The 24,970-nt window shown below is 40.4% G+C and overlaps 2 protein-coding genes across 10 annotated transcripts in view; both read right to left on the bottom strand.

Moving 5' to 3' along the window:
* The window catches only part of TBCE (tubulin folding cofactor E), a 52,272-nt gene extending 27,427 nt beyond the window's left edge, over positions 1-24,845 (bottom strand). Inside the window, exons 1-2 of one of the 2 annotated variants that reach the window (XM_054062841.1) lie at positions 24,723-24,845; positions 10,675-10,745 (exon numbers count right to left, since the gene is read on the bottom strand). In XM_054062841.1, coding sequence (XP_053918816.1) covers positions 10,675-10,697 — 23 coding nt within the window. In that variant the 5' untranslated portion in view covers positions 10,698-10,745; positions 24,723-24,845. Of the gene's footprint in view, positions 1-10,674; positions 10,746-24,722 lie in introns of those variants that run through there. The other variant, XM_054062842.1, reaches the window with a different exon arrangement.
* Positions 293-24,780, bottom strand: GGPS1 (geranylgeranyl diphosphate synthase 1). 8 transcript variants are annotated; one of them, XM_054062849.1, is made up of 5 exons: positions 24,291-24,306; positions 21,403-21,669; positions 19,902-19,994; positions 10,675-10,745; positions 293-6,883 (listed from the first exon to the last, which is right to left on the bottom strand). In XM_054062849.1, exons 2-5 carry the CDS (start codon positions 21,455-21,457, stop codon positions 6,122-6,124), a joined length of 981 nt encoding a protein of 326 aa, XP_053918824.1. In that variant the 5' UTR covers positions 21,458-21,669; positions 24,291-24,306; the 3' UTR covers positions 293-6,121. The 8 variants fall into 8 exon arrangements, with proteins under 8 accessions (XP_053918824.1, XP_053918823.1, XP_053918825.1 ...); XM_054062848.1 differs by lacking the exon at positions 24,291-24,306 and adding an exon at positions 22,703-24,006; XM_054062850.1 differs by lacking the exons at positions 21,403-21,669; positions 24,291-24,306 and adding an exon at positions 22,703-24,007.
* Positions 24,846-24,970: the final 125 nt, after the last annotated feature.

Below are 24,970 nucleotides of genomic sequence, written 5' to 3'. Positions count from 1 at the left end.
CTCTCAAGTACAAACCTGACAGAATGCTCTGCTTTGTTTGACTGTGCATCAGGAAACGTGTTGAAAACAACAAAATACTTTTTTTTTGCTATTTTTCTTACCCCAGCAGCATGTTTCATAGGCAATTCAGCCATTCTAAGAATCTACATGCACGACATTGAATTTATGTATTTAGGATTTCTCTATTGAGAATAGCATAGCTTACTGATTAGTCTATTTCCTTGCATTTCTTGTTTCTTCTGTTTTAGCACTGCGACCAAACAGCTACGGTTCATCCAATGTACTTGACAAGAAACAGGACAGTCCCAGTACCAATAAAATAAAACCAATACAACATTTTTACCTTGTTACACAGAATTGCAACTTGTGCATATTATAAGCACTAAGTGAAAAAGGATTTAATGTCAGAGTTCATTGAACATTGAGATTAGGTTCATAGCAGTTTTTACATTTCTGGGAATAGGGATGACATTTCCTCTGTATGGTTTTTATCTTGACCCGTATACCCAATCCTAACCCCAAAAAGAAGAGAGCATAAGTAGCCGATAGGTTTTTCTGCCAAAGCCACAAAAAACCTGTAGGAGTTAGTTCCATGTCTGATATATTAATTTTAAAAATAGAATTTTAGATAATTGCAAAGAACTTTGTGTTTTTTTTCCTTGCAAACATTTGTATGTCTTTTCCTTTTAATTTGTTCACACGGCTTTGGTGTCAGCCTGATTTTAATAAAAAAAGTTGTTATTCTGCAGTGAATTTCTGTTAGCCGAGGGGAACATAACAGATACTGGGTTACAGCATGAACAGGCCAGTTTTTATGCATACTTCTGAACAGCATAACCAAAAATGTAAGCATTCATCATTTTTTGTTTTTTACAGACTTTAATTACTTTGCTAAGTGATTAAGTAACTTATACCATTATGCTCCAGAAATAACAACTGAAACATCATGAAATGAGTGAAAATAATTTATTGCACTCAAGAAGAGATGCAACTGCTTGCCAACAGCATATAAGTCATATACTGACAGAGTAGGAGAGTGTTTTCATGGGTTGTTGTAGAGTTCAAAAGCAGAAAATTATACATGACTTCCCTTCACATCATAGTTACTCTTCCACACATATTCATGTCAGGTTTTGCAGTGCTCTCCTTGGAAGCATCCTATTAGGCCTTCTTTGGATAACTCCCATGGTTCTCTATGCTGTAGTAAACAGAGGTGCTTAGTAAAGCCTTTTCAATGAGTTAGGTGAGAACTTGTTTGTTCCACAGGGCACACAGGTGAGGAATGCTGTCAGAATTCATGTAGTTTAACCTACACCTTAAATATAAATTTTGCAGATAATACGTTTGAATGAAAGTGAATTAATGCATCTTGAATTACTTCTAGACACACCTGACAAAAGCGTCTTCTGAAGTAATTTGAAAAAAATACTGAAGAAAGAGTGAGCTGAGCACCAGTGCTATCATAAAAGTTATTCAGGAAAGATGTTAATGTGAGGTAACAATCAAGTCAAGCAGGCACATAGCAGATTATTTCTCCCTGGCTTCAAGAATAGAAAAATCGATAAAAGGAAGATATAAACATGAAAATGTAATCTTTGTTTGATCTGTATCTTCAATCAAAACCTTATGTAAGCAGCATATATAAATAACTATCAGAATAAATATTTTTTAACTTTAATATGTTTTACATTCTGTTTGGAAAGCAAGAAGGAAAGCTCGCGGAAATTAACCATGCTCTTTAGCTTAACCAGACAAAGTGAATGAGATGCTGCAAAACAAGTTGAAATTTCATGAGACAGTCTCAGAGCCTAAAATGGGTTTTCTTTTCCTCTCAAAGCCTTTCCCCAGCTCTGCTTTTGCCTCTGTCCACCTGCCAGCTCTGACATTCATCAGGCTCTTGCTGAGTGGGATAATTCATTAATCCAGACAAAAATAAATAACTCCTCTCCCCCAGGGCCAGTGAGTTAAGTTGTTTCACGGAGAGGCTTAATAAGCATTACGACCAAAGCAAAATAGGTGTTGAAAGCAAATGGGTAGCAGAGGAAAAGGAGCTCAAGCTATATGGGACAAAAATAACGTACGGCAATACAAAATATGTTGCAGGCTTCTTGGAAAAAAAGCTTCTGGCATTTCAAGACTGCAGAAAATCTTGGATTAGTTTTTCTTGAAGGCATATGATAAGGCAAGATTTAATGTTTCAAAAGCAGAGCCAGACTATTTTGTTTGTCTTGGATCAACAATGTGTTTGATGGCATTGTGTGTGCTACGGTGTTAGTAGCAGAACAGAAATAAAGCTGAGAAAAGAAAAGAACTACAATGAAAGTACTGAGCAAATAATACAAAGAACATAGTAAATATCAAATCTGAAATGTAAAATGATAAGATTAAGACAGAATGAGGAAGAGCAATAGACACCTACATAGCTGTTGCAAATTAATAAAAGCCTGGCCCAGTTCAGTGCTGAAGACACATTACAGTTCAAGCGAGTTTTAGATAAGAAGGTGAAAAAGTACAAATATCCCATGTTTTTGCACCATTTTAGCATTTGAACAGTAACTGAGGAAAGATGCCATAATACAGAAAATTTCCATAGCACATGGAGGCATGTAGATATTTCATAATTAGCAAAATCAACCATAAAGTTCATGGAATCATTAAGGTTGGAAATGACCTCTAAGATCACCAAGTCCAACTCTCAAAGCTGATGGCATAAAGATGTTTTAGCAGCTACTTTCACAATGCCATCAACATTTTTAGGATGGCTGCATCAACAACAGGCACATACATACAAAGTTGCTCCTAGTGGGTACCTGAACAGCGTGAGCTCAAAGGCAGAGTGGAAGACAAGCGATCTCCTCAGGAAGAGCCTGAAATCATGCAATTTTCACTATAATTGACTGTGATAACATCAGCATTTGAAGAAGTTGAGGCAGATATTCCACTCAATGACTAGCCACTCAAAGACAGGTGACAGCATTCATTTACACACAAGTAAGCACACAGTCAGAAAACAGCTTGCGATAGGGGGAAATACTGGAAACTGATGAGGATTTGCGCTTCTCCTTACACACACTGCAAAATCTAAAACCCCAAGAAATGTGCTGGTAACCTGATCAAAGCAGAACTTGTTGGTAATGGCAGGAAGATAAGGGGAAGAGTTCTGGCTCAGAGGGACTGACATTGAAACCAGCGTCCCCTTTCCTTCACTATGGGCATTTCCCATAGTGAAGGAAACTCACTTGCAACTCAGATTCCCATTCCACAGCAATGCATCTCTTGTCAAGATCAGTGAAAAAACCTCTACTCCCTGTGTGGGAGGCATGGCAACAAAGAGCAGCACTTACACAACTAAACTAATTCTGCATCCACAAGAACTCTCCTGCTGCCTTAAAGAAGTGATTTTTCTAACATGGCTTAAGACCAGGAGTATTATTGTACCAGAGTCAATATTGCAGAATATTGATGAGGATGCACAGTCTCATCTTATGGCACCAAATGCAAAACCGACATTGACTATTAGGCATCATCACTGCTGACATTTAATCCTTAAGATGCTCTACCCGCTTGACAGATGAAGAGAGAAGATGTTGGTCTTTTCCCCACTCCTGAATACATCAAGAAAAACTCAGAGGCCTCATCCTAACCAAAGAGAAGATCAATGATACCTTGCTTCTGGGCCTTTTAAGATACACCCTCAGGGTATGCTTTAAACACCACTACCAAAAGCCTTGAAGGCAGAAGAGTAAGAACAGTTACATAGTTTCTGGCTGGTCCAGCTTTCTTTTCCCAGGACACTTTTCTCTTCTTACTCTTGTGGTTTAAGGGGCCTGCAGCTGGAAAACTTCCAATGTACTTTTTCCTAAGTTAATGGAAGCACATTCTACGAGATATGGTATTTGAATAAAAACTGGGGTGAATTGCCAGAATTAACCAAAGAAGTGACAACATAGCAGAGGATTCAGATGGTAAAGAAGTTTTATACAAAAATAAGAAAAGCTATCTCATTAGGAAAGTCTGATTACACAAAACTGTTTACATCCAGCAACCGAGCAGACATGATATGGCACTAAGTGCCCTTTGCATTGTATCTATTACTTACAACAGCCTAACAGGCACAAGGATAGCTTTTACAGTAAGACTTTCAGGAGAATCTCCTGACAATAACAGTTTTTCCAGTGCTCTCCCTCATTCAACATCAACTGCAACAGTGCTTGGAAACTCCCAAAACATGGCACAAAATAAACACTGTACTTTGCTGCAGACAGTGTTTTCTCATAAAACTTCAAAAAACGTACAGGCTTACTACTAAGCACTGCAAGTCATAAAAAAGGAATTACAATTCACCGTCATTAACATTAAAAGAAAAGACATCTTTCAATAACTAAGCTACTCAGTCCCGGCAACAAGGGCCATTCAGTGAAAAGGCTATTATTCTGTGCCTAATCACAGAGCAGATAAAGACTCCTCCCTCAGCATGCACATAAAAGAGAGAGGCTATCATCCATAACTACATAACGTCTCTGACTGAAAGCAGTTGTCCTGGACTTTTTCATGCTCGAACACTTTCAAAAGAATCTTAAGGCTGCCCAGGGAAGACTTTACAACAACAGCTTCAGTTCATTTTCTCAGTGGGTTGAGACCATGACTCTTCCTGCTTTCCAGGTACAGTAAACAAACACCTGCACAAAATTATCCTTCAGCTGACAGAAGTCAAGTACCTCTGGACATTTCTTTTGAAGAGTATGCTTGAGCTAACACCACTGCTGATAGCACTAGTCTTAACTTTGATCCAAAATATTACCTCCCTACTCCACAGCAAAGCTTTGTGTCTGTAAAGACTAAGGGAACTGAACCTGATTAAAGGCAACCCAGCCAAGAAGAAATAAACATCTCTGTTTATGTTTTGTTCTCCTTTATATATATTTATATACAGATGAGCAAATAGTTTTGTCACACCTCCCCTTCCCCCTTCAGTCTAGCTCTCAGTTCCTATTTTACTTTGGTATGTCTGTGTAAACAATTTTAAAGCACTATTTAAGCAATTAACAAAACTGAAGTGGTATTACAGCTTGTCGAACAAGATGCTGTACTTTGCTTCAGCAAAAAGTTACAGAACTTGTGTATTTGGAGAGACGTGTAAATGCCTCCAGATAGCAACTCAGAACAGGAAAGTGGTATGAATTATGAATCAACTCCTAGAGAAACCCCTCTCAATTATAAGCAGAGATTAAAGAGAACTCCACCAATTAGTGTGTCTTAAAGCTACCTGGTGTGAATCCCATTCCATTTCTAGTATGAGCTTAACATGTTGCTATTTACAGTTACACTTACGAGCTCTAATGCACAGATTTAAGTCCCTCGCCACAAGATATTTGACAATTTAAAAATCTGAAACCACATGATCAAAATTATTCACTGCAAAACTGGAACCATCAGCAAACTTATGCTTTGCTGATGCAATGGAATCTTTTCTTTAAAGTATTTAGAAATCTTTATAAAGCCACAATTTCAGATTAAACATTAGTCTTCTTTGCATATACAATACTATCTTCCATAATTTGCCTTCCCCTGAAAACAACCCCAGAAGCTGGATAGGATATTCACTTTAGAACTTAGTAAGCTGATCCATATGCTCTTCATAGGTCTAGCTTTGAAAGATCACACAACAGTTTTACATGCACTGTGGTTGCAAGTATCTCTTATTATTTAACACTGTACATTTTGGTTTACCAGAGCATTGTCTGAAAACGCACAATACACTCGCGTCAATCTGATTTTGTTTAACATAGTTAGAGCCAAAAACCTTCCACAGCCTGGTTAAAGATCAGAGTTTTGGGCCAGAAATAATGCTGATGACCGTGTAAACATGATCACATTTGTACTCAGAACTTGTTTCAGTTCCAGTACATTTGCTTTAAACAAAGCTATCTGTAAGCAGCTAAAATTAAGACTGGATAGATTTAGGGTATATATTTCAATATTCAATGACAAACTATTTTAACAGTGATTTCTGTTATGTAGCTACAAGAAAAAGTTTTAAACAAGACTGATTATCATACCACTCAGCCTGGCTACTATCCTATTTAAAAAAGTTTTACTCCACCCACAGGAGGTAAAATTCTTAATTTCCTGTTTCTTTGAACATTTTGCTCAGCTGTTCAACTAGTGCTACAAGCTCAGGATTTCCCCCAAGTGACTCAATTTGTTTATAGGCTTCAGATTCAAGCTCTTTCAGTGTATTCCGAGTATACTCAAAGGAACCCACATTTTCAAGGTAATGTACACAGTATTTTTTTATATCTACGTTTTCTGTCCTTTGACGTAAAATGTTTTGCACCTGAGTACTTTCAGGTCTTGACCAAATTGCATGAATGGTTGGGAATGAGAACTTGCCCTCAGTTAAGTCTTCACAAAAACTCTTGTTTTCACTATATTCTTTTGAGTGCAAGTTGGCATAGTCATCTCTTATTTGGAAGAAGAGGCCAAGTGTGTTAAGAAGTGGCTTTAAGTCTTTTTTATAATTTGAGAAGAGCTGCATGAGGCCTACAGCTAATCCAAAGAGACCACCTGTCTTTTGCAGTACCATAGCTTTATATTCAGCTTCTGTAGGACAGGTGTAAGTATCTCTCCAGTAAATGTCCAAGCCTTGACCTTTATGGAGCTCCAGAAGTTGACGGGTGAAAACTTTAACAGCATCTGGATGATCAAGGGTTAAAACCTTCTCTAAGCCAAGGAAATACACATAATTAGCACAGTTGATTACAGATGGAATTCCATAGATGCTGTGTGCCACTGGAAAGCCCCGTCGTAGCTTTGAATTATCTTCGATATCATCCACAAGTAGGCTTGCATTGTGCAACATCTCTGTCACTTCAATGATAACCTATTACAAGAAGAGAAAATTAAGTTTTCCACTGTAATTTCAACTCCAGTTTTGCAAGACCTTATTTTAAATGAATAAGGTTTTAAAGAACAACATTCTTTATCACTAAGGTTCCCCTTTTAGGCCACTTGCTTTTACTGTTAATAGAGATTTATAATTCTCTTCATTGCCAGCTTGCTCTGAGTCCTGGATCATGTGGTCTGCCTTGGGTGTACTATTTTCAGATTCAAAGTAAACTTAATCCCTGAAGTGTTTCCATTTGCATGTTCCTCTTCATTGTTGCTACAATTCTAAAATACGCTATTGTCTAGGAGTCATGCAGTAACTCTTATTAGAAACATGAAGAGAGGAAAAGAAAAGCAACATAATGTTGTGACAAGTTTAGAATCACTAACCTGAGATCACTCAGAGTCAGTCTTTGAGCATCAGATGTCATCATATCATGCTTTAATAAACTGGACTCATAAACCTTGTTTTGATAAGGGGAGAGAGTTCATCTTTATTTTCCCACACTTTGTGTAGTTCTCTTCAGTACTGAGCTTTTAAAGGACAGCCTATTCCATCTGAAACATCATTTGGAAAGTTTGGGGTAGAAAGGCAACAGCTACATCTTCTTTTGGGAAGCTTCCTATACAATTACTACTTGCTACTAAGTAGACCAATATCATAGCTGCTGGAGGTACACGATAAACTGTTCAACACATCAAGCTTGCAGCTGACTACATTTGACTAAAAGTGAACTTTAGCAATTACAAAGGAGGACAATTAATCAAGAAATTAAGAGTTTTAACAGTATATACTGTTTTTATTGCACAGCTGTGATGCAAGGAATAGGTATATTCGGCACCTGCCTAAATGGAAATATATTTCAGCATGTAAAACCGCATACTGTAAAATCTCACTGCAGAACACAACTGATTAAGATATGATTTTAAAGCTAATGATCCAATTACACTTGTTAGCTACAAACATTGCTCTCAGTCAATTATCAAAACAACTGCTTCTAAAATATACTAAAGCCACTAATAGCAGCAAGTACCTTGTATTGGTGGGTGCTGTAGGAGAAACTAAGAGGGACTTCATGGTAAGCATTTTCATTGGCAGCAAATCACCTAGTGGTCAGTGAGTACTGTCCCGAAGATTAAAATTCCAAACCCAGCACTCTAATTGTCCAAGATATGACAGCAAGAACAAGCTATTTAAGAAGCGCTAATGACTCACCTAGCAGTTAGAACTGAGCCTTTCTTTGACCTGTAAAGATATATTGTTGCACACTGACTTTAAATCAGAGAATAGAGGAATTAATGAAAGCAACTTTTCCTTCTTATTCCTCCAAATATTTTTTCAGTCCACTATGTCATTCTCAGCAATACCAGGGAAGTTTCCCTGTATTCTGTTAATTCCTTGGATAAGCCTATTCTAGCACTTCTCTTGCTAACTTATTTCATATTCCTGCCAGTTTCATGAACTTTTGGAGCTTCTAGATATTTAACATTTAACTGAAATAGTGCTTGATGACTGAATTAAGTTATTTTGTGAAATTAAGACAGCGTAAAAAATGCTTCAAAGTTGAAAGTAAGGAGTGAAGAAGTTCAGGAGGCAGAAAAAACTTATTTTAGAAGGCATCTTAGTAAGTAGCCCAAGGAAATTGAGACTGCTCTTCAAAATGAAAGTTGAAGAACCACTACAGAGTAATATGATTTCTTACAACCTAAGCCTAGGCAATCAGTGGTTGCTTCCCTATCACTCCAACACAAGGATTTCTACGTCCTTACCTGCAACAGCTCTGAAATTTGCTTGGCCTTGTCCTAGGCCATTTCAGTGCCTTCTTAGAGGAAGCCTATCAGCGCAGTGTCAGGCAAGCAGTTGAGATGCAGTAAGTGGGAGAAAAAAAAATGAGACCACTTGGATGGGAGAAGTGTGACATGGTGGCAGCCAATAGTGAAAAAATCAGCTTCCTCAACTGTACTCATCTAAATAAACTACATGAAGACAAACAATCTAAGGTAAAGAGAAGTAAAAGAGAAGTAAAGGATGCCAGAAATCAGATTTTCAATAGAAATAATACAAATAGCTGGAAGAGAATCAGGCTGCTACACAAACAGGGCATCTTTAGATTGAAACATGACAAAAAGATAACTAGAGGCGGTCCTGTAGACCTCAACAACTTTAAGTTATTAGGATTAGTAGAAGTATGAACAAAAGCAGCAATAACTGTGACAGGATGCATATTAAAAGATGACGGGGCCTTGCTTTTGTCCTCAAATGACCTTAATAAGAAAAAATATTGAGGTTCTCTCAAACAGCTTAAGTGATAAAGGAAACATTAAAGCATTGGTTTTCTTCATAAAGATAACCAGAACAAATGGTCTCTGTTTCAGTAACAGTTACCCTACTATCAGTTTAGAAGTGACAGGTAGAACTGGTAACTTCTGTTAATAGAGAGGCACTACAACTTCAGTTTGCTGTGGTACATGAGAGAAGATGGACCTGTACTGTCACAGATGCTCATCAAGAGGGCAAAGGCAACAGTCACACTGTAGTATAAGAAAACCCAGCTGGATAAAATGGAAGAGTTTGGTCTCATGGAAGGGGTTCAGCACAGGAAGACAGGCCCAGAGAAGCTGCAGAATCTACATTCTCAGGTTTTAAAACCCAGCAAGTGCCTCAGAAGCCTAACGTAGCTATGGAGCAAGCCCTGCTTTAAGCAGGGGGTTGTCCTAGATGACTTCCAGTTTGAAATCTGATCTATGGTATTAGATCAAACCTGAGCATACCATACACAGGTTACTATACTACACATTTTATTTGGCCATATAGCAGATGCACAAAGAAGTGTCTAGCTGGAAGCTAGAATAAATCTGGCTAAAAAGTAACATACACAGGTAGGGAAACAGAAAAGAGTTACTACACAAGCAACACAACCTCTTCCTTCATTGTTTAAATCACACTATTGCTCCTTGAGGACTTCCAAAGTATCACTGTTAAGCCACTTTAAAAGAGGACTCATTTACAAAATCTGAAGGTATTTCTGCTTGCAATTAATGAAATTAACTAGGAACCAGCTGGTTAAAATTAAAAAAAACCAAAACATAAATGCTTACTCAAATTCCTTACATTGTCTTGGATACAGAGAATCTTCTGCACCCTTGATATGCAGGTTTGGCAAAACTATAATCTAAGAGGATAATTCTTCATTTGACAAGCCACAGTGTTTAAATACACAACCATACATCCTGCACAGATTCGTGCAACAGAAAAGCAAATGGAAAGGAGAATTCCTAGTCTAATGCTTCTCATTAGGGAATAAATACTCTAGACTGCATGATGAGACTGCCATAGTTTTAGGTCCAGAACAAGAAGGGTTTTATAAAGTTGATTTAAGAGCTGTCTTTAACATTCTTGTATCGAAATAATAAAATTTTATTTTCAACCACTATTATTTGTGTAGTTTACAAGGTAACTGTCTAGCTTCTTTCACAAGTAATTGAAAACTCAGTGTTAACTGAGTTATGTGAAGAGGGGAACTATCTTAGCTGCTTGTCTATTATTTAAAAAGTTAAGCACACTCGGAAAGAAGTAACTATAAGACAAGTCACAGAAGTAATTTCTTTAGTGTTACATGACAGCCAAAGCTTTGCATTAAAGTTGTTTTCCTGGAAGTTTACTTCAATGTGTTCAGATACTAGTGTATTTAAGACTTCTGATCATTTCTGCTTTGTAAGAGAATCATCTGTTATCAGCAATATAGGAAGAAAAGTAATATCCTTTTAAAAATAATTAGCCAATACCTGTATTTTATCTTCTGGAACATTCAGCCAGTGATTAAAGGCCTGTGACAGTTTGGTTCTCACTTGCTTACCTACAACAAAAATATTATACACATTTATTAAAAAAACCCCACAAAACAAAAAACACACACACAAACTTCATTATCAGTGTCTTAACAACTATAGCTGATTTGAGAGCAGTAAGCTGATCAATGTGATCACTTGAAAGCAGAAAATACCATAGTAGAATCATAGAGTGGCTCGGGTTGGAAGGGACCTTAAAAATCATCTAGTTCCAAACCCGCCCCCCCCCGCCCCCGGCAAGGGGGAAGTAGTAACTGCGCAAAACACATTTACAGGTTACTGTATTTAGTTTTGGCAGTTTAACTAGTAAGCAGTCCTGATTATGCTGGTAACCTGCACATGTTAGGTCACTACTTCTGAAAATAAGCCCTAGTTTGGCAGGCAAGTTGATTTTCTGTATATAACAGATTAAGAAGTTTCAGTTACGATTTGTTATTAGTTGAAGATACAGGTATTTGTGGAATATATATTTCTCTCCGTTCTTAGGTCTTTCTCATGTAGTACTCTTCACTTGCTATCGACAATTTGTAAAACAGGAAATTGACATTTCATATACATACTAAATAGCTCTTAAAACTCTGAACAGAACATTACAGGAATTCAGGCATTTATCTTATTCCTGAGAAGTCTACCTACGAATAATACGATGTGTTCTGCTTTAGCTAAATCTAGTTTGGTGGAGCCAAGCAGTTGCCCTATTTCATAAGAATGAAAGACAAGATCAAAAGTCCAAGTTGAGCGTTAAAACAAGCATTACTGTTCAATGCAGGTACATTTTACATGATGGAGCTAATTTGCACAGAATTTAATCTATATGCCTATAAATTATTGTTGACAGTTTTCTTTAATAAATTGCTTGGAGTCATGTATAAATACATGTTCAGTGTCTACTAATGATCACTATGAAAAAGTCACCCCCTACCCACATTGAGACAACGCTGCTTTGAACTTTGAGAAGCTCAGCTATGTAACAGATCTTTGAAGAACTGCAAGACAGGTTTAGGCAAACAGCTCTGCACAGGTAAGTCCCATCTACAAGGTCTTTGGAAAAAGTTTTAAATAAACTCCAAAGCAGCACACCGCAGACAGTAGGGTCCATATTACACATCTCAAGACCTACTGGGAGACATAACTTAATGACTCTGCAATGTTAGTCCTCACGTTGATCTTCCCCACAGCACTGAAGAAATGTCAACATTTGAATCTCTCCCTAAGGCTTCTCTATTGCTGTGTGACCATATATAGAGCAGAATAATAAAAACGGGTAGATTCACTTGCACTGATATACCCTGGAGAAAAGGAAAAATCCTCAGCCCAATTTTTAATTAATATCCTACCAGGTCAGCAATAGCTTTGTTGTTTGTGCTCTGTAGCAAGGGTGGTAACTTTTCTCTTTGGCTCACAGGGTTTCAATTTCTGTCTCAGTTCTCAAAGATGTCCACTTCTTCCCATCACCACTATCTTTTGGTTTGCACTAGAAAAGACTAATGAAAAAGTGCTTCTTTTCCCCTTCAAAAGCTTTGTCCTCCAGCTCTGTGCTTTATGAAAGGGCACTCCTACCTGGACATATACTGAGATTGGCTTGTTCTCTCTGTTACTGCCTTCTGTGCTCAGTTTTAAAAACTGATAGTTCTCTGCAGGAGGGAGGAATTGTTTTGTCTCTCAAATAGCAGAACAGATATTTTAAGTTTTCCACATCAGGCTTGTGCTCTATCAGGAAAGTATGTATCTAGTTCTAATTTTAAAAAAAATCTGTTTACCTAAATCAATAATTTGCTTACTTTAATGTAAGTAACCAGAGCTCGAAGTTAAATAGAAAATTAGAGTAGTGCCCAAGAGTTACGTTAACTAAGCATCACAGCTAATTCAAGTTAGACCTGCTTCAAACATCTCCTGCAGACAGGGATTTGAAACACTGCAGACTCTCAAACCTCCTCCCTTTTCCCCATGTGGTTAGATCAGAACTTACCTGGATTGGTTCCCTGATTCACTATACACTTGTGACCACCAATAGAGGAGGAAAGACAGTCACAAGGCCCTGCATCAGGGGTTTAATACTTAATTTTGAAATAATTGCATGAGTTGCCTGAGGAGAAAAGATTGCTAAAAAGTACTGAGAATAACTGTTACAAATATCTGCCAAACTGTATGGTTTGCCAGTGAAGTATTAATAAATATTTCAGTAAATCCATAAAGAAAACCACTCAAGGATAATAGCAAACAAAGGAAGTTTACCCCATCTACAGCTGTTTATTCACTAAGCTACATTGATACAGACAAAACCTACTTTTTTACATTAGGCAGCCAATTCTGGTTTTTTGAAAATTTTCCTGGAAAATATGCTTATGGAATGCTCGATGTTCAGCAACAAGTGTTATTACATCATGAGGAACACAACTACAAACACACGCTCTTAATGCATTATTAACACGCACAGTGGATTTAGCCACTTCAGCTTAGCACAGACAGCATTTGAGTTGTTAGTCAAAGTTGACAAGTCTAATAAGGTGGTCCAGATACTGACTGTCCAAGGAAAAAATGTTATCTGTATAGCGAATCATCCATCTTTGCTTTTAGAGTTGCAGATTTGCTTTTAGAGTCCCTTTAACGAAACATCATCACTATATAAATGCTTTTTATCTTGTTCTAGAGTCAATCCTACCCAGTCTACATGACATCACGGCAATTTTCTGTGTGCACGTTTTATGCCTACAGTCATGCTATGATGGCAAAAGCCCAAACCCTTCTAATGCTCATTTCAAAACCCCAGATGCAGAAGTCTCCATTCCTTGCAACATATCACTTCTCCCCAAACCAGATCAGAAAAGAGTTCAGGGACACGAGGACAAAATTAAAAGGAGTAAACCTTAACATTGGCAGAACTATCTACTTACTTCTCTGTCACACGTCATTGCTCTGTTACTTACTCTAACCAAGCTATTGGAAAACTGAAGAATATAGAGGTCTAATTTCTAAAAGCAGAAACTGTACCTACTGCATAGAGCTATAATAAGAGACATCACTGCACCAAGCTTGTGTCAAAGTTATGCTAAATACATTTGGCTTAATATGCCTAAGATCCAAATATTACCCAAATCAAACAGCAATTATGGAAAACTTTTCTCCTTAGTAATGCTGGGTGGAAAAGATGAGGAAAAAATACTCAGACATAATAGATCCACTCTGATGAAATTCCTTCTATAGATAATGTAAACCCCTTATCCTTGAAACAAAGATCAACTTAGATTAAAGATGTACTGAGGACAATCCCACCTTTTTAGACGGACAAGATACTCCTCTTAAAACAAAAATAAAATTTATCAGCCTGACTTACTGTCTACATACACAACTGTTCTTGTGACAGGGTAAAGACCCAAACCTCACAGATCATCAGCTCTGGGCAGGCGTCTGATCAGTATTTCTTCACTCTTGCTGCATTAAAGTGACCACAGACCATGCCCTTAGGGCAGTACTGCACTTGCAGTAAGGGTACATAAAAAGGGCATGGGAAAGAGCAGAGGCACTATTAACCTAGCCCTCATTAGACCGTCGCTAAGCTACTAATGAGTTGAACATTACTCCAGCAGAAAACTGTCTGCTTTTTGCTGGGTTAGCTTTCTGCTGGCTTTATATACTTAGCCTATGAAGCGGGTCTGCCAGAGTTAGTACACGGGGAAGGAAATATTGCCCTTCTGGAAGAAGCAAGCTACTCCTTTACCTCAGATACATTGTACACTTTCGTGTTTAACTGTGTCATATGATGGAGGTGAATAAATCTTAATCTAATAGATTAAGGCTAAACTGATAAAATTCCCCAAGCAGACCTCCCCACACAGCACAAGCCAGCATAAGTGAACTGCAGAAAGACAAGCGCAGTGGGGCCATACACTTTTAAACCTGGGCAGTCACTCGTGACAGATTAAGGTCACTGCATAATTGTCTAGTTTAACTCCCCCATTCAAAATAGGGTTAACAAGTCCAAGGTTATGATCCTGAATTTTGCCTTGCTCACTCCTCTCTGGATACTGAATGCCACATGCTCCCAGTCTTCCTGCCCTAGCCAATTCTTTGTTGTTTTTAAGTGTGAGGTCCAGCATAATAGCTTCCTTCATCACCTGTGCTAGCAAGTGGTCATTAATGCACTCCAGAAACTTTCTGTGCCCTGCTGCATTGCTTCTTCTACCAGATACCGAGACAGCTAAAGTCTCTTATGAGGACCATGTTCTGTAAATATGAGGCATCTTCCATTTGTCTGAAGGCCTTCATCTATTTCTTCCTGCTTAGGTGGCCTGCAGCCAAGACCCACTATACTGTCACTCCTATTGATCTCCCCTCTGATGTTGACACATAAACTCTCAACAGGATTATCCGACTGGAGGCAGAGCTCTATGTAGTTCAGCTGCTGTTTCCCACTCCTTACTATCCCAGACTCCTTTCCTAGGCAGTCTATATCCATCCATTGCAGCGCTCGAGCTGTGTGAGCTATTCCACACCAGATACCTCAATAAAACTGCAGCCCTGCAACTGCAAGCAGACTAAGTCCTCCTGTTTGTTCCCCACAGTGTATGTATTTGTATAGAGACACTTCAGAGAGGCACAGTCTCCTGCAGATTCCCCAGAAAAAGTGAGAGCTTCCCCCACTATGCTGTCCTGTTCATAACTTCCTTTTTTCAGAGCATACACCTGGGATAGGCTGTCTTCAGCTCTGCTCTGTTGATTTCAAGGTGTCTCATTCACATTAGCCTACATCCTTTGTTTGCAAGTTCACCATTTCCTTACTTGATTATGGATAGTCATTCCTCTATAGTAATTTCTAGTTGGAAGTTCCTTCTCACGAGGTTGCTCAAGATGTTGGTAGAGACTTCTGCCCTGACTTGGGTAGATGGGTGCTATCGTCTCTTGGTAGTCCTTAATCTATAAAGCGAGTCCCACAATTATAAACCCCACATCTCTGCTATCAATATCAGCTGTGCAACTAACCTCTTGATGGTGAGGTAAAAGGGGTTATGGATGATGGAAAAAAGCCACCTGGCTTCCCAAGCCCTTGGCCCTCATTCCAAAAGCTACATAGTCACACTTGATAAGTCCCAGCCACCCCCTTGCTATATCCATTAGTACTCAAATGGATGAGCTGCAGAGTGAAACACACCTTGGCAGTCCCTCCATAACACCCTTGATCAGAGCTAGCCAGAAACAGCAAAGTTCCCTAAGCAGCAGCTTGGATGGAGGCCTCTGTTCCCCAGGGGGGGCAGTCTCCTCACTACTATCACTTGCTGCTGCCACCAGGTGCCAGTCTGATGCTTTGCTGTATACAAAACATCCAGCCATACGGCTTCTTCCAGTGCACTGAACCTATTTGACAGTGGCACATCTGCTTGAGGAACAGGAGTCTTTCTGCTAGTGCCAGAAGCCATCAGCTCCCAGCCTTCACCATTCTTGGAGTATCCATTTCCAAATCCGATATGCCCAGACTGTTCGGGACCCTCCTTCAATATACTTAGAGGTTTCAGGCTCTTGAACCTGCAGGTTCTTGTCCTTTTTGTTATTTCTGATGCTGACCCCCTTCCACTGCTCCTTTGCTTGTTGACACACATTTTCCACACTGCACACCTTCTAGGGGCAGGGACATCACTTACTTCTGACCCACTGCGTTACTTCTGACCCACTGCGTGCCTCCAGGCAATCCTGCAGCTCAGAATCTAGAGAGCTGCAGCCTCCCTATGGAACTTAGCCCAGATAGAGGCCTCTAACATGCCAAGTGTAGTTGTGTCAGCTGTAGGAACTATGCCTTCTGGCACTTAACTCCTTCACTAAGCTGGCCAAGTTCATTAATTCAGGAAAAAAGGCTGAAAAGCAAAATACAGTCTTGATTGTTTAACTTGCTAAGCAAGCCCACGAAAGACTGCTGCAAAGACCAGAGGAATGCATATGAAAGAAGACGCACAGTCATGTATGGGACCAGAATCTAACCCTTTCAATAGCAAGCTGTTGACTATATCAGTTTTACTGCAAACGAAACTCTAGATACTCCTTAGTGCTGGAAAAGCAGTTACTGCTGTTAAGTCAGTCACTCAGAGATAAAAGATTCATCATCTATGTGAAATAGGCTATTTGAGATAAATTATTGTAATTTGTGAAAGTTAAGCCTGTTTATTGCACTTCATTTATGAGACTAAAGGGCAGAATACTAAAGCAGAACACTGCTACAAACTAGTAATGTTCTACTACAATGAGATTTTACAAGAGAAGTTACTGCTCCAGAATGGATGTTTTCCCAAGTACTAAATTCTGCTACTGAAGGAATAAACATTCATTAACATACTATCAATTAAAATAGTAACATACTAGAAAAAAATAAACAACTTCAGTGTAGTAGTTTCTCTATCCTAGTGCTGTTGAAGTCAAAGAAATAGATAAGCTTAAGTATTATCCCCAAACTATTACCTCTAATTCTATTTTATTAATGGGGAGCAGAGTAATCAACTTCCTTTTGTATTGAGGGATTAATCCTTAGTTATAAAAATTTGTGTTCTTACACCACAGACAACATTAGCAAGCACCTTCCTCACCACCCATCCCACACCCCACAAACGACCTTAATACTGTTACACAATCCCTTTTTATATAAACAAAGTTTGATATGTATCTAAATTCATTTAAGCTCTCATAGGTTACTAAACAGTTTGAAAAGTTTGTTTTTTAACGAGTCTTGAAAGAGAAGCAACTGGACTACTATAGGACCATAGGTGTACATAGCTGATGCTCACTCAGCCAAGCTACCTGCAAAAGCCCCTCAGAGCTCAAGCTCCAACACAGAAACAGCTCCTATCTCCACCCTTGTGCTAGCTCACCAACAAGACAAGAAAGATTAACCAGGCAAGTTTTCAACAGGTCAGGTGATTGATAATACCTAATCACTTGCTAAACAAGCTGAGATCTGGCACAAGTTAAGCAGGAGGAGAAAACTGCCAGAAGCATAAGGGATGGAAAGCAACTGCCTCTTTCAGCATGAGCTTGTCAGATTAGCTCAGACATATCATTTGGGCTCCACCCTAAATATGAACAGCTAGCATATGCCCATTTTTCCCCCCCATCACCAGGCATTGCCGCTCATAAGGATTCCAAGGCTTACACAACTGGGTCCTACTGATATGTACCTGGCATAGCTGACTTTCGGCAAAGCCAGTGTTTCAAAACCAGCCAACATCCAGCTGCACAACAGGGAACCCTCATCGCTTCACCTGTTACTCAGTACAGACTTTCCACAGTTACACCACTCTTACTTCCCCAGTTTCAGAGAAGTTTTCCTTTTTCAATCGCATCACCATTTCTGTATACTAAGAAGTGTATCTTGCCTCTTGCCTTGTCCAAAACACCACAGTTACACCACTTTTACTTCCCTAGTTTCAGAGTTTTCCTTTTTCAATTGCATCACCATTTCTGTATACTAAGAAGTGTATCTTGCCTCTTGCCTTGTCCAAAACAAACTAAATTAACAAGAGAGCAACATGTTAAAGTAGACAATTAGATTTGCGATACTTCAGCAGGATAAGATATAAAAATGCTTGCACTGTTAATAAGTAGAGCAATATACAAAATCAGTATAAAGTGATCAAGGTTGAACTCACAACAAACTATAGAAATTTAGCTGCAGGAGTCAAGGTAGGAAAGTTAAATGTATATCCTAGATGTATAATTTAAAATGAAAGGTAACTGAAGAGCTAATAGTCAAGCACCTTTGCCTCCAAAAGCTTTTTGGGGACCTTGACATGTTGTTTACTTCCTACTAGGAAGCTGAGGTTTTTTTACTGGTACCTACACTACCTTAAAAAAATAATTAGCAGCTCAAGATGCTGAGGTGCTACTGTATACCTTGTTTCTGTGAGAAAATCTATCCAAACAAAAAGCACACTTAAAGATGATATTGGAGGAAATTTCTTCAGGACCAGCTCTTAGAAAGCTCTCTGGAACACTACAGACTCATTTCTCAAGGTAGTCCTCCATCAAAACCACCACCCAGTTCAACGTTCTACACTAGAATATACTGTGAAGAAACAGGAAATTAACTTTCTGGCATTAAAAAGGCACATTACTGCCAAATTCTATTGTTTTCTTATTTTTTAAACTCAAGTACTGCTAACTGCCAAGTCAAATGAAATCACTAATATAGATACGCCAATCCTGAATATTTGCACAGATTAATAATGAAATTCATTATACACAGGTAAAATGAATTAGGACCCACAGGACCTACCATGCTGATATACAGGTCTTGTTGTAGATGTTCAAAAGCCACTTAGTACCATGCCTGTGATTCACTATGCTACTTGTCTAGACAGAAGGTCTTCTATCCCACTCAGATATAATTTTGGTCAGAACTATTTTTCTTAACATGTACCACATCCTCCTTGACCCTACCAGTATGCAACATAAGCCAGACAGAAGGCATGCAATAGTTGCAACGACAAAGTAGTTCTGCCACTATTTTTACTAAGTCAGTCACTTTGATAGCTTTTGATAGCTTGTATCGTCTTCCTTACACTTCAGGCATGCAAGTGAAAGCCACAGCAAACACTGTGATTGTTTAGTCAGCAGAGGCTTCCGAAATGTGTATCCATATAGTTCTCTATCAAACTGCCTCCGGAATTCTTCTAAAATACGAACTGTTCAAAGCTGAAAACTTCATTTGAATGTGTTCCTGGCCATAAGAACACCTGGTTCTAATCATGCTAGAGAGAAGAAATTACATAAAAGAAACAGTCTATTTAAAAACCAAAACCAACACAACCTATTGAGTCCAGTACAGCAGGCAGATAAACTCAGGGCTGATAAGGTTTTGTTCTCTAAGTAGAGAATCAAGTCTTCGCTCCTTGCCCTTATCAGTGTTAAGAAGTAGCAAATCAGCTACTCTGAATGGAGAGCAGAGTAACCGAAATACTACTCACAGGGCAAAAGGCAGATTAAAGAGCTATTGTACCAATCTCACCGACAAGGGTGGTCCTACAAGAGGAAGAAAAAAATATTGAAAAGCATTACTTTTGATTTCTCTTAAATCCACAAATCAAGAATCGATAAACTTCTTGGCTTATACCTGCCGAGACAGAAGTTGCTACAAAAACAATTTTGATACTTTAAAAAAAAAACCACAATACAGCAAAACTTGCCTGGTAGTTGAAGTAAATACTGGTATGGCTCTAGAATTCTTTTAGATGTTTCATCCATCCCGTCCATTTCTTTATATTTTAAGAGGTAGTTCACTGTTAAAGAAAGCGTTATTAACACTATTTAGACCAAACATTAGGGAAGTAAAAAAAAAATAGATGCATACAATTAATAAAAATTCAGCTGATTTCAAGGCTAGGTGCAAATACTCCGGTTTTGAACATAACATCTTCAGTCAATACTACCTTCTCTACATAAAAACATTTTCCAGGTGTCATTTTGAAAATAAGCTAGCATATGTATTTACTAGTATTCTTTAATTATTAATGGATAGTTTAATCCAACTCCTAGACTCTGTTTGCTCTTTTATTTGTATTACAGGGCTTAGGTGATAGAGAAGTATTTAAAACATTAGCATTCACAACAATGAAGCTTCAGTATAAGTGCTTAGAGAAGACACTCGGCACACACAAAATATCAAATGACTAATCTGATGAGACAGATTAGTCTTTTTCTACAAAAAAGTGGAGATGCCCAAAAGCAGAAAATACATCTTACACCAAGGCAACCTGAACAAGCTGAACATTAGCTTCAGCTTTCTGATAGAATTCTTCATCCCTGTTTGAGAAGGCAGAACAGGAAGATATCATTTTCTTACCTTCTTTTAAGCACATAGACTTCTTTACACACTTCCCATATGCCATATACATCATAGACTCAATAAATCTTTTAGGATCCATTCCCTACATAGCTCAACAATTTTCTATTTGTTATGTTTCAGTTTACATACTTTTGTTCATCTATATCTGCATTTTTTTCAGATTTTTCTAGAACAGATTTTCTGTCCTTTTAACTCCAGCCTTCTTTGCTGCACTGCAGATGCAGCAGATGAAAACAATCCTTCTAATGTCATTTTAAGACAGGAACTGCAGCAGTAGCATAAAGTCTCATGCTACTTCAGCATCATTTCTCAGCTACTTAGCTATCATCCTGGAAAGGATGTACTTTTTGCCCCTGGAGCAACTGATTAATTATATAAATTGTCCATAAAAATGGCTATTTTGAAGTGATATCTATACGGATGGATTGATGCATTTTTAATGGAGGTACATTAAGGGTAGTGGTTAACACCAGTGGAAGTAACTGTGTTCTGCACTCACTGTAAATAATCCAGCAATACTTTCCAATCAAAAGCTCAGAAGATCACTGAGATAATTCTTCTTAAGCTAGCTGGACAAACTGGTATTCATCAATATTTATGATCTTTTCTTTTCAGTACAGCTCAATCAGTTCCCGTCTACTCCCTTTCCCACCCTCCACACCTGTATCTGTAGCACTCCAAACTTGGGAACTGATCCGCATTATTAACTATTTTCTAAGCTTAAGTCTGGATCAATTCCTTTATTCACTTCACTGCACATGTTAATCAAATGTATCAGCACTTCAGAGGCAAGAAAGCTATTTAAGCAACCACTTACCAACAAAATGCTCATAAGACTGTACCTTCTGGGAAAGTTCTGCAGTTTCTTAGCAGGACAGCCTTTCCATCGTATCCCATGGTGTGCCAGCACAACTAGTGGCCAGGTCACACAGTAATCTAAGTCAGACCTGACATCCTCACATTCCTGGGTTTTTTTCAGCTTGTCAGTATAACTTTTAAGACAGCACTGCCACCGAGAGTCAAGCTATACTTTCACACATCAAGGACTTCAGTGAGGAAGTGAAATAAAGATAAACACAGTCCATCCAGATGTTTTAAGCAGAAAGAAACTGGTGGAGAGGGATACAAGCAGACACTATCAACAACTCTCCTGTGACTATTTTTTGTCAAAAAGCCACACAGACAGTTTAGAATTGAAAGCATCTAGCTATACAACAGAGCTGGGAGGAGATGTTAGAGTTGGAACTACTCCTCTGTAAAAGTTTCTGCTTAGAAGTAAATATTAAGTCCTTCCTTTCCTGTCAGAGAACTGGGAGGCTTTTTACCTGTCAATAGGATACTAAGATACTATTCAGGATCCCCAACTAACTTAAAATCTGCTAGTGCTACACAGCGTTGAACTAAGTATTTACATCTTTTGGCACCAAACTAACAGGAGTCTACCTGAAATGCTTCCTGATGGCAGGAAGTTAGTCAGGAACTTTTTCCACAAGTGCCAAGATTATTAATTTTTTTAATAATAAGGATGAAAAAAAAAAAACCTCTGCCAGATAAAGAATGGATGGTAACTAAGTTTAGATTGCTAAACTCTTCTAGACTGCTATGCTACCTTTAAATGAAGTGATAGGTAACCTACACCAAGGAAAAGAGAAAACACTCTGATTACTCATCAGACAGCCACATGTCTAACACACTGAAGCCAGAAGAATGAGCGGAATCTTCCCTGAACTTATACAAAAAAAAAAGGGACAGCTGATAAAGAAATACGTAAAGCTGCTTAGAAAGGCCTGTAAGCAACGATACCACTATAATTGTGACATTACTGCTTCTTGCACAAAATTATCACATTTGACACACTTGGGGAATGCTTGATACCAAGGATTTCCTGCCTCAGCAACTGACCACTTACTACAGAAGTTAACACTGTTGCAGAAAGTTTTTTCAATGAAGACATTTAGAGGCAAGATCACAGTCAGCATCTCCTAATAAAAAGTAAATTTGCCAGTTTAAACAACAAATGAAAGGGAGTGCAAAGCCTTCCGCTAGTAAAAGTGTAAGAATTGACTGCCCATAAGCTTAATATTAAAGATTAAAGCAGTTAAGGCCATTTTGCCTTCATTTAAAACCACTACACAGACTTACCGCATTTCAATTTATGCATGACTAATTTTTCCAGTTATTTCTCAGTATCCCACATGAGCATATAGAAAGGCCGTTACAGGCACAGGCTGTGCAGTCACAACAGAGGGTCACAGAACTGTCTTTTGGACTGCAAGATGGTTGCATAGGCTTCCATAAGACAAAACTACTCTAAAACTATACTTGAAGCTGTGATCTGTGTCTAGGAGCTTTGCAGAGAGGACACATTCTAGGCTACATGACAAGAAAAGTCTTCACTCTAGAACTTCATACAACAGCTTTTTGCCCATTTCTTCCATTCCATTCTAGAGAACAGTCTCCCTATCCTCCAAATTAAGGCAGTATGAACACTGAAACAGTCCAGATCAAATATACAGACGACACTTTAAACAGCATCATCATCTCAGCGGCTCCAGTCACAGCACAGTTAGTTACACGGAAAATAAGAGAACCAAAGAGGGAGAGAGCTGTAGTGCAAAAGAACCATCCAGAAAGCTCTTAGGTCTGCTCCATCACAGAACTTGGTACACCCAGACACTGGTTTCGCTGTGAGCAGAGAGCAAGGGGAAAAAAAGCCCCCCAAATAGAGGGATATAGGTGAGAGAAGGTCTCTTTCAGAAGGTATTGTTCCAAAGAGGCTACCTAGACTGTTAATTCAAAGGTAATTTGGATAGGATGCTTGTCACTCTAGTCCACATTCTCATTCTAGTTAGCAGGGTCCTCATTACACCACTACCTGGATGGATCCCAAACAAAAACTTGAAGGGTAGGCAACTCCCCACAGGTGGGAGGATGGACAGATCATAGATTAGTTTGGGTTAGAAGAGGCCTTAAAGATCACCCTGTTCCAACCCCCTGCCGTGGGCAGAGTCACCTCCCACCAGACCAGGCTGCCCAAGGCCCCATCCAAGCTGCCCTTGAACACCTCCAGGGATGGGGCATCCACAGCTTCCCTGGGCAACCTGTCCCAGTGCATCACACCACCCTCATGGTGAAGAAATTCCTCCTTACGTCTAGCCTAAATCTGCCCCTCTCCAGTTTATACCTATTGTCCCTCCTCCTGTCACTACAAGCCTTTGAGAACAGTCCCTCCCCAGCTTTCCCCAAGGATGTACCCAAGCATCCTTCCCTGCAGCCCCAGCTCCAACCCCCGCGCCGGGAACTGGTGTGTCAGAGTCCCCCAAACCCCGCAGCCGAGCCAGAGGGGACGCAGTTCGCCGCTCAGAGTCCCGAGCGGCCTCTGCCGCCGAAGCAGAGCCAGCGCCATTTTAGAGAAAACGAGGACGAGAACTCCTCGCTCCCCCCTCACCCCCATTTTCTTACAGGGCAGCCGGGACCGGCCGCCGGGCACAAACACAACCAGACGCGCCGCCCCAGCCCGGCCCACGCCCCCCCCCAAAGCTCGCACCGCCCCTCCCCACTCCTCCTGGGCGGGGCGCGTGCCCCTTCCCGCCCGAGCGGAGAGACCTCCGAGGGGCGCGCGCCCCCTTCCCCTCTCCGCCCCACAGCAGCCGCCCTGGCACCGCCCCCTCCAGCCCCTCCTGGGCGGGACAGCCGAGGGAACGCGCGCCCCCACTACCCGCCTCCGTACCCTCCCCAGCGCGTATCGCAGAGACCGAGAGGCCCCTGTCTCGCTCAGCTCCCTCAGCTCCGGCCCCAGCGCTCCGCTCACTCAGCGCCCGTCTTAAGCCCCCACCCTGGCACCGCCCTCATTCCACTCCCCGCACGCACCGCCCACCACCCGCTCCAGGGCGGGGCACGCGCGGGCCGCGCGCCCTCACTCCTCCCACTTCCCCCCACTCATCCCCCTTCCCGGCGCGGAACCGAGGGACCGGTTCCTCCGAGGGGCGTGCGCGCACGCGCGCGCCCCCCTCCCCCGCCCGGCGCTGTCTGACAGCGCCTCCCACCAGCACCGGCCTCAGCCCGGGCAGCCGCCGCTCACCTCGCTGCCGCCATAGCCAGAGCCAGAGCCGTTCCTCCTCCCTCCCTCCCTCCCTCCCTCTCCTTTCCCCTCCCCCCCTACCTCAAACAGCCTCCGCCTCGCTCAGCAGCCAGCGGCGGCAGCGAGGGCGCTCGGCAGGAGGATGCGGAGGCACCGCCCCCTTCCGCTCTGCCGGGCGCCACCTTCCCCCTCCTGGGGGAAAATGCGCCACCGGCGCCGCACCGCGCACGCGCTAGACCTGCCCCCCCACTCGGCTCGTTAGCGCTCGGCCGAGGCCCAGCCCCCTCGCGGCAGCCACGCGCGGAGCCTTCTGGGAAATGTAGTCTATC

This window comes from Cuculus canorus, chromosome 3, assembly GCF_017976375.1.
Source record: "Cuculus canorus isolate bCucCan1 chromosome 3, bCucCan1.pri, whole genome shotgun sequence".
Classification (NCBI taxonomy): Eukaryota; Metazoa; Chordata; class Aves; order Cuculiformes; family Cuculidae; genus Cuculus; species Cuculus canorus.
Note: the sequence above shows the minus strand (reverse complement) of the source record. Positions and strands in the feature narration are given on the sequence as shown.

Coding starts and splice junctions, on each gene's coding strand:
- GGPS1 (XM_054062849.1), bottom strand. CDS start 21,457: ATGGGATACGATGGAAAGGCTGTCCTGCTAAGAAACTGCAGAACTTTC. Junction 19,995..21,402: donor CTGCAGAACTTTCCCAGAAG/GTACAGTCTTAT, acceptor TTTCTTTAACAG/TGAACTACCTCTTAAAATAT. Junction 6,884..10,674: donor TTCCAGAAGATAAAATACAG/GTATTGGCTAAT, acceptor TTCTTGTAATAG/GTTATCATTGAAGTGACAGA.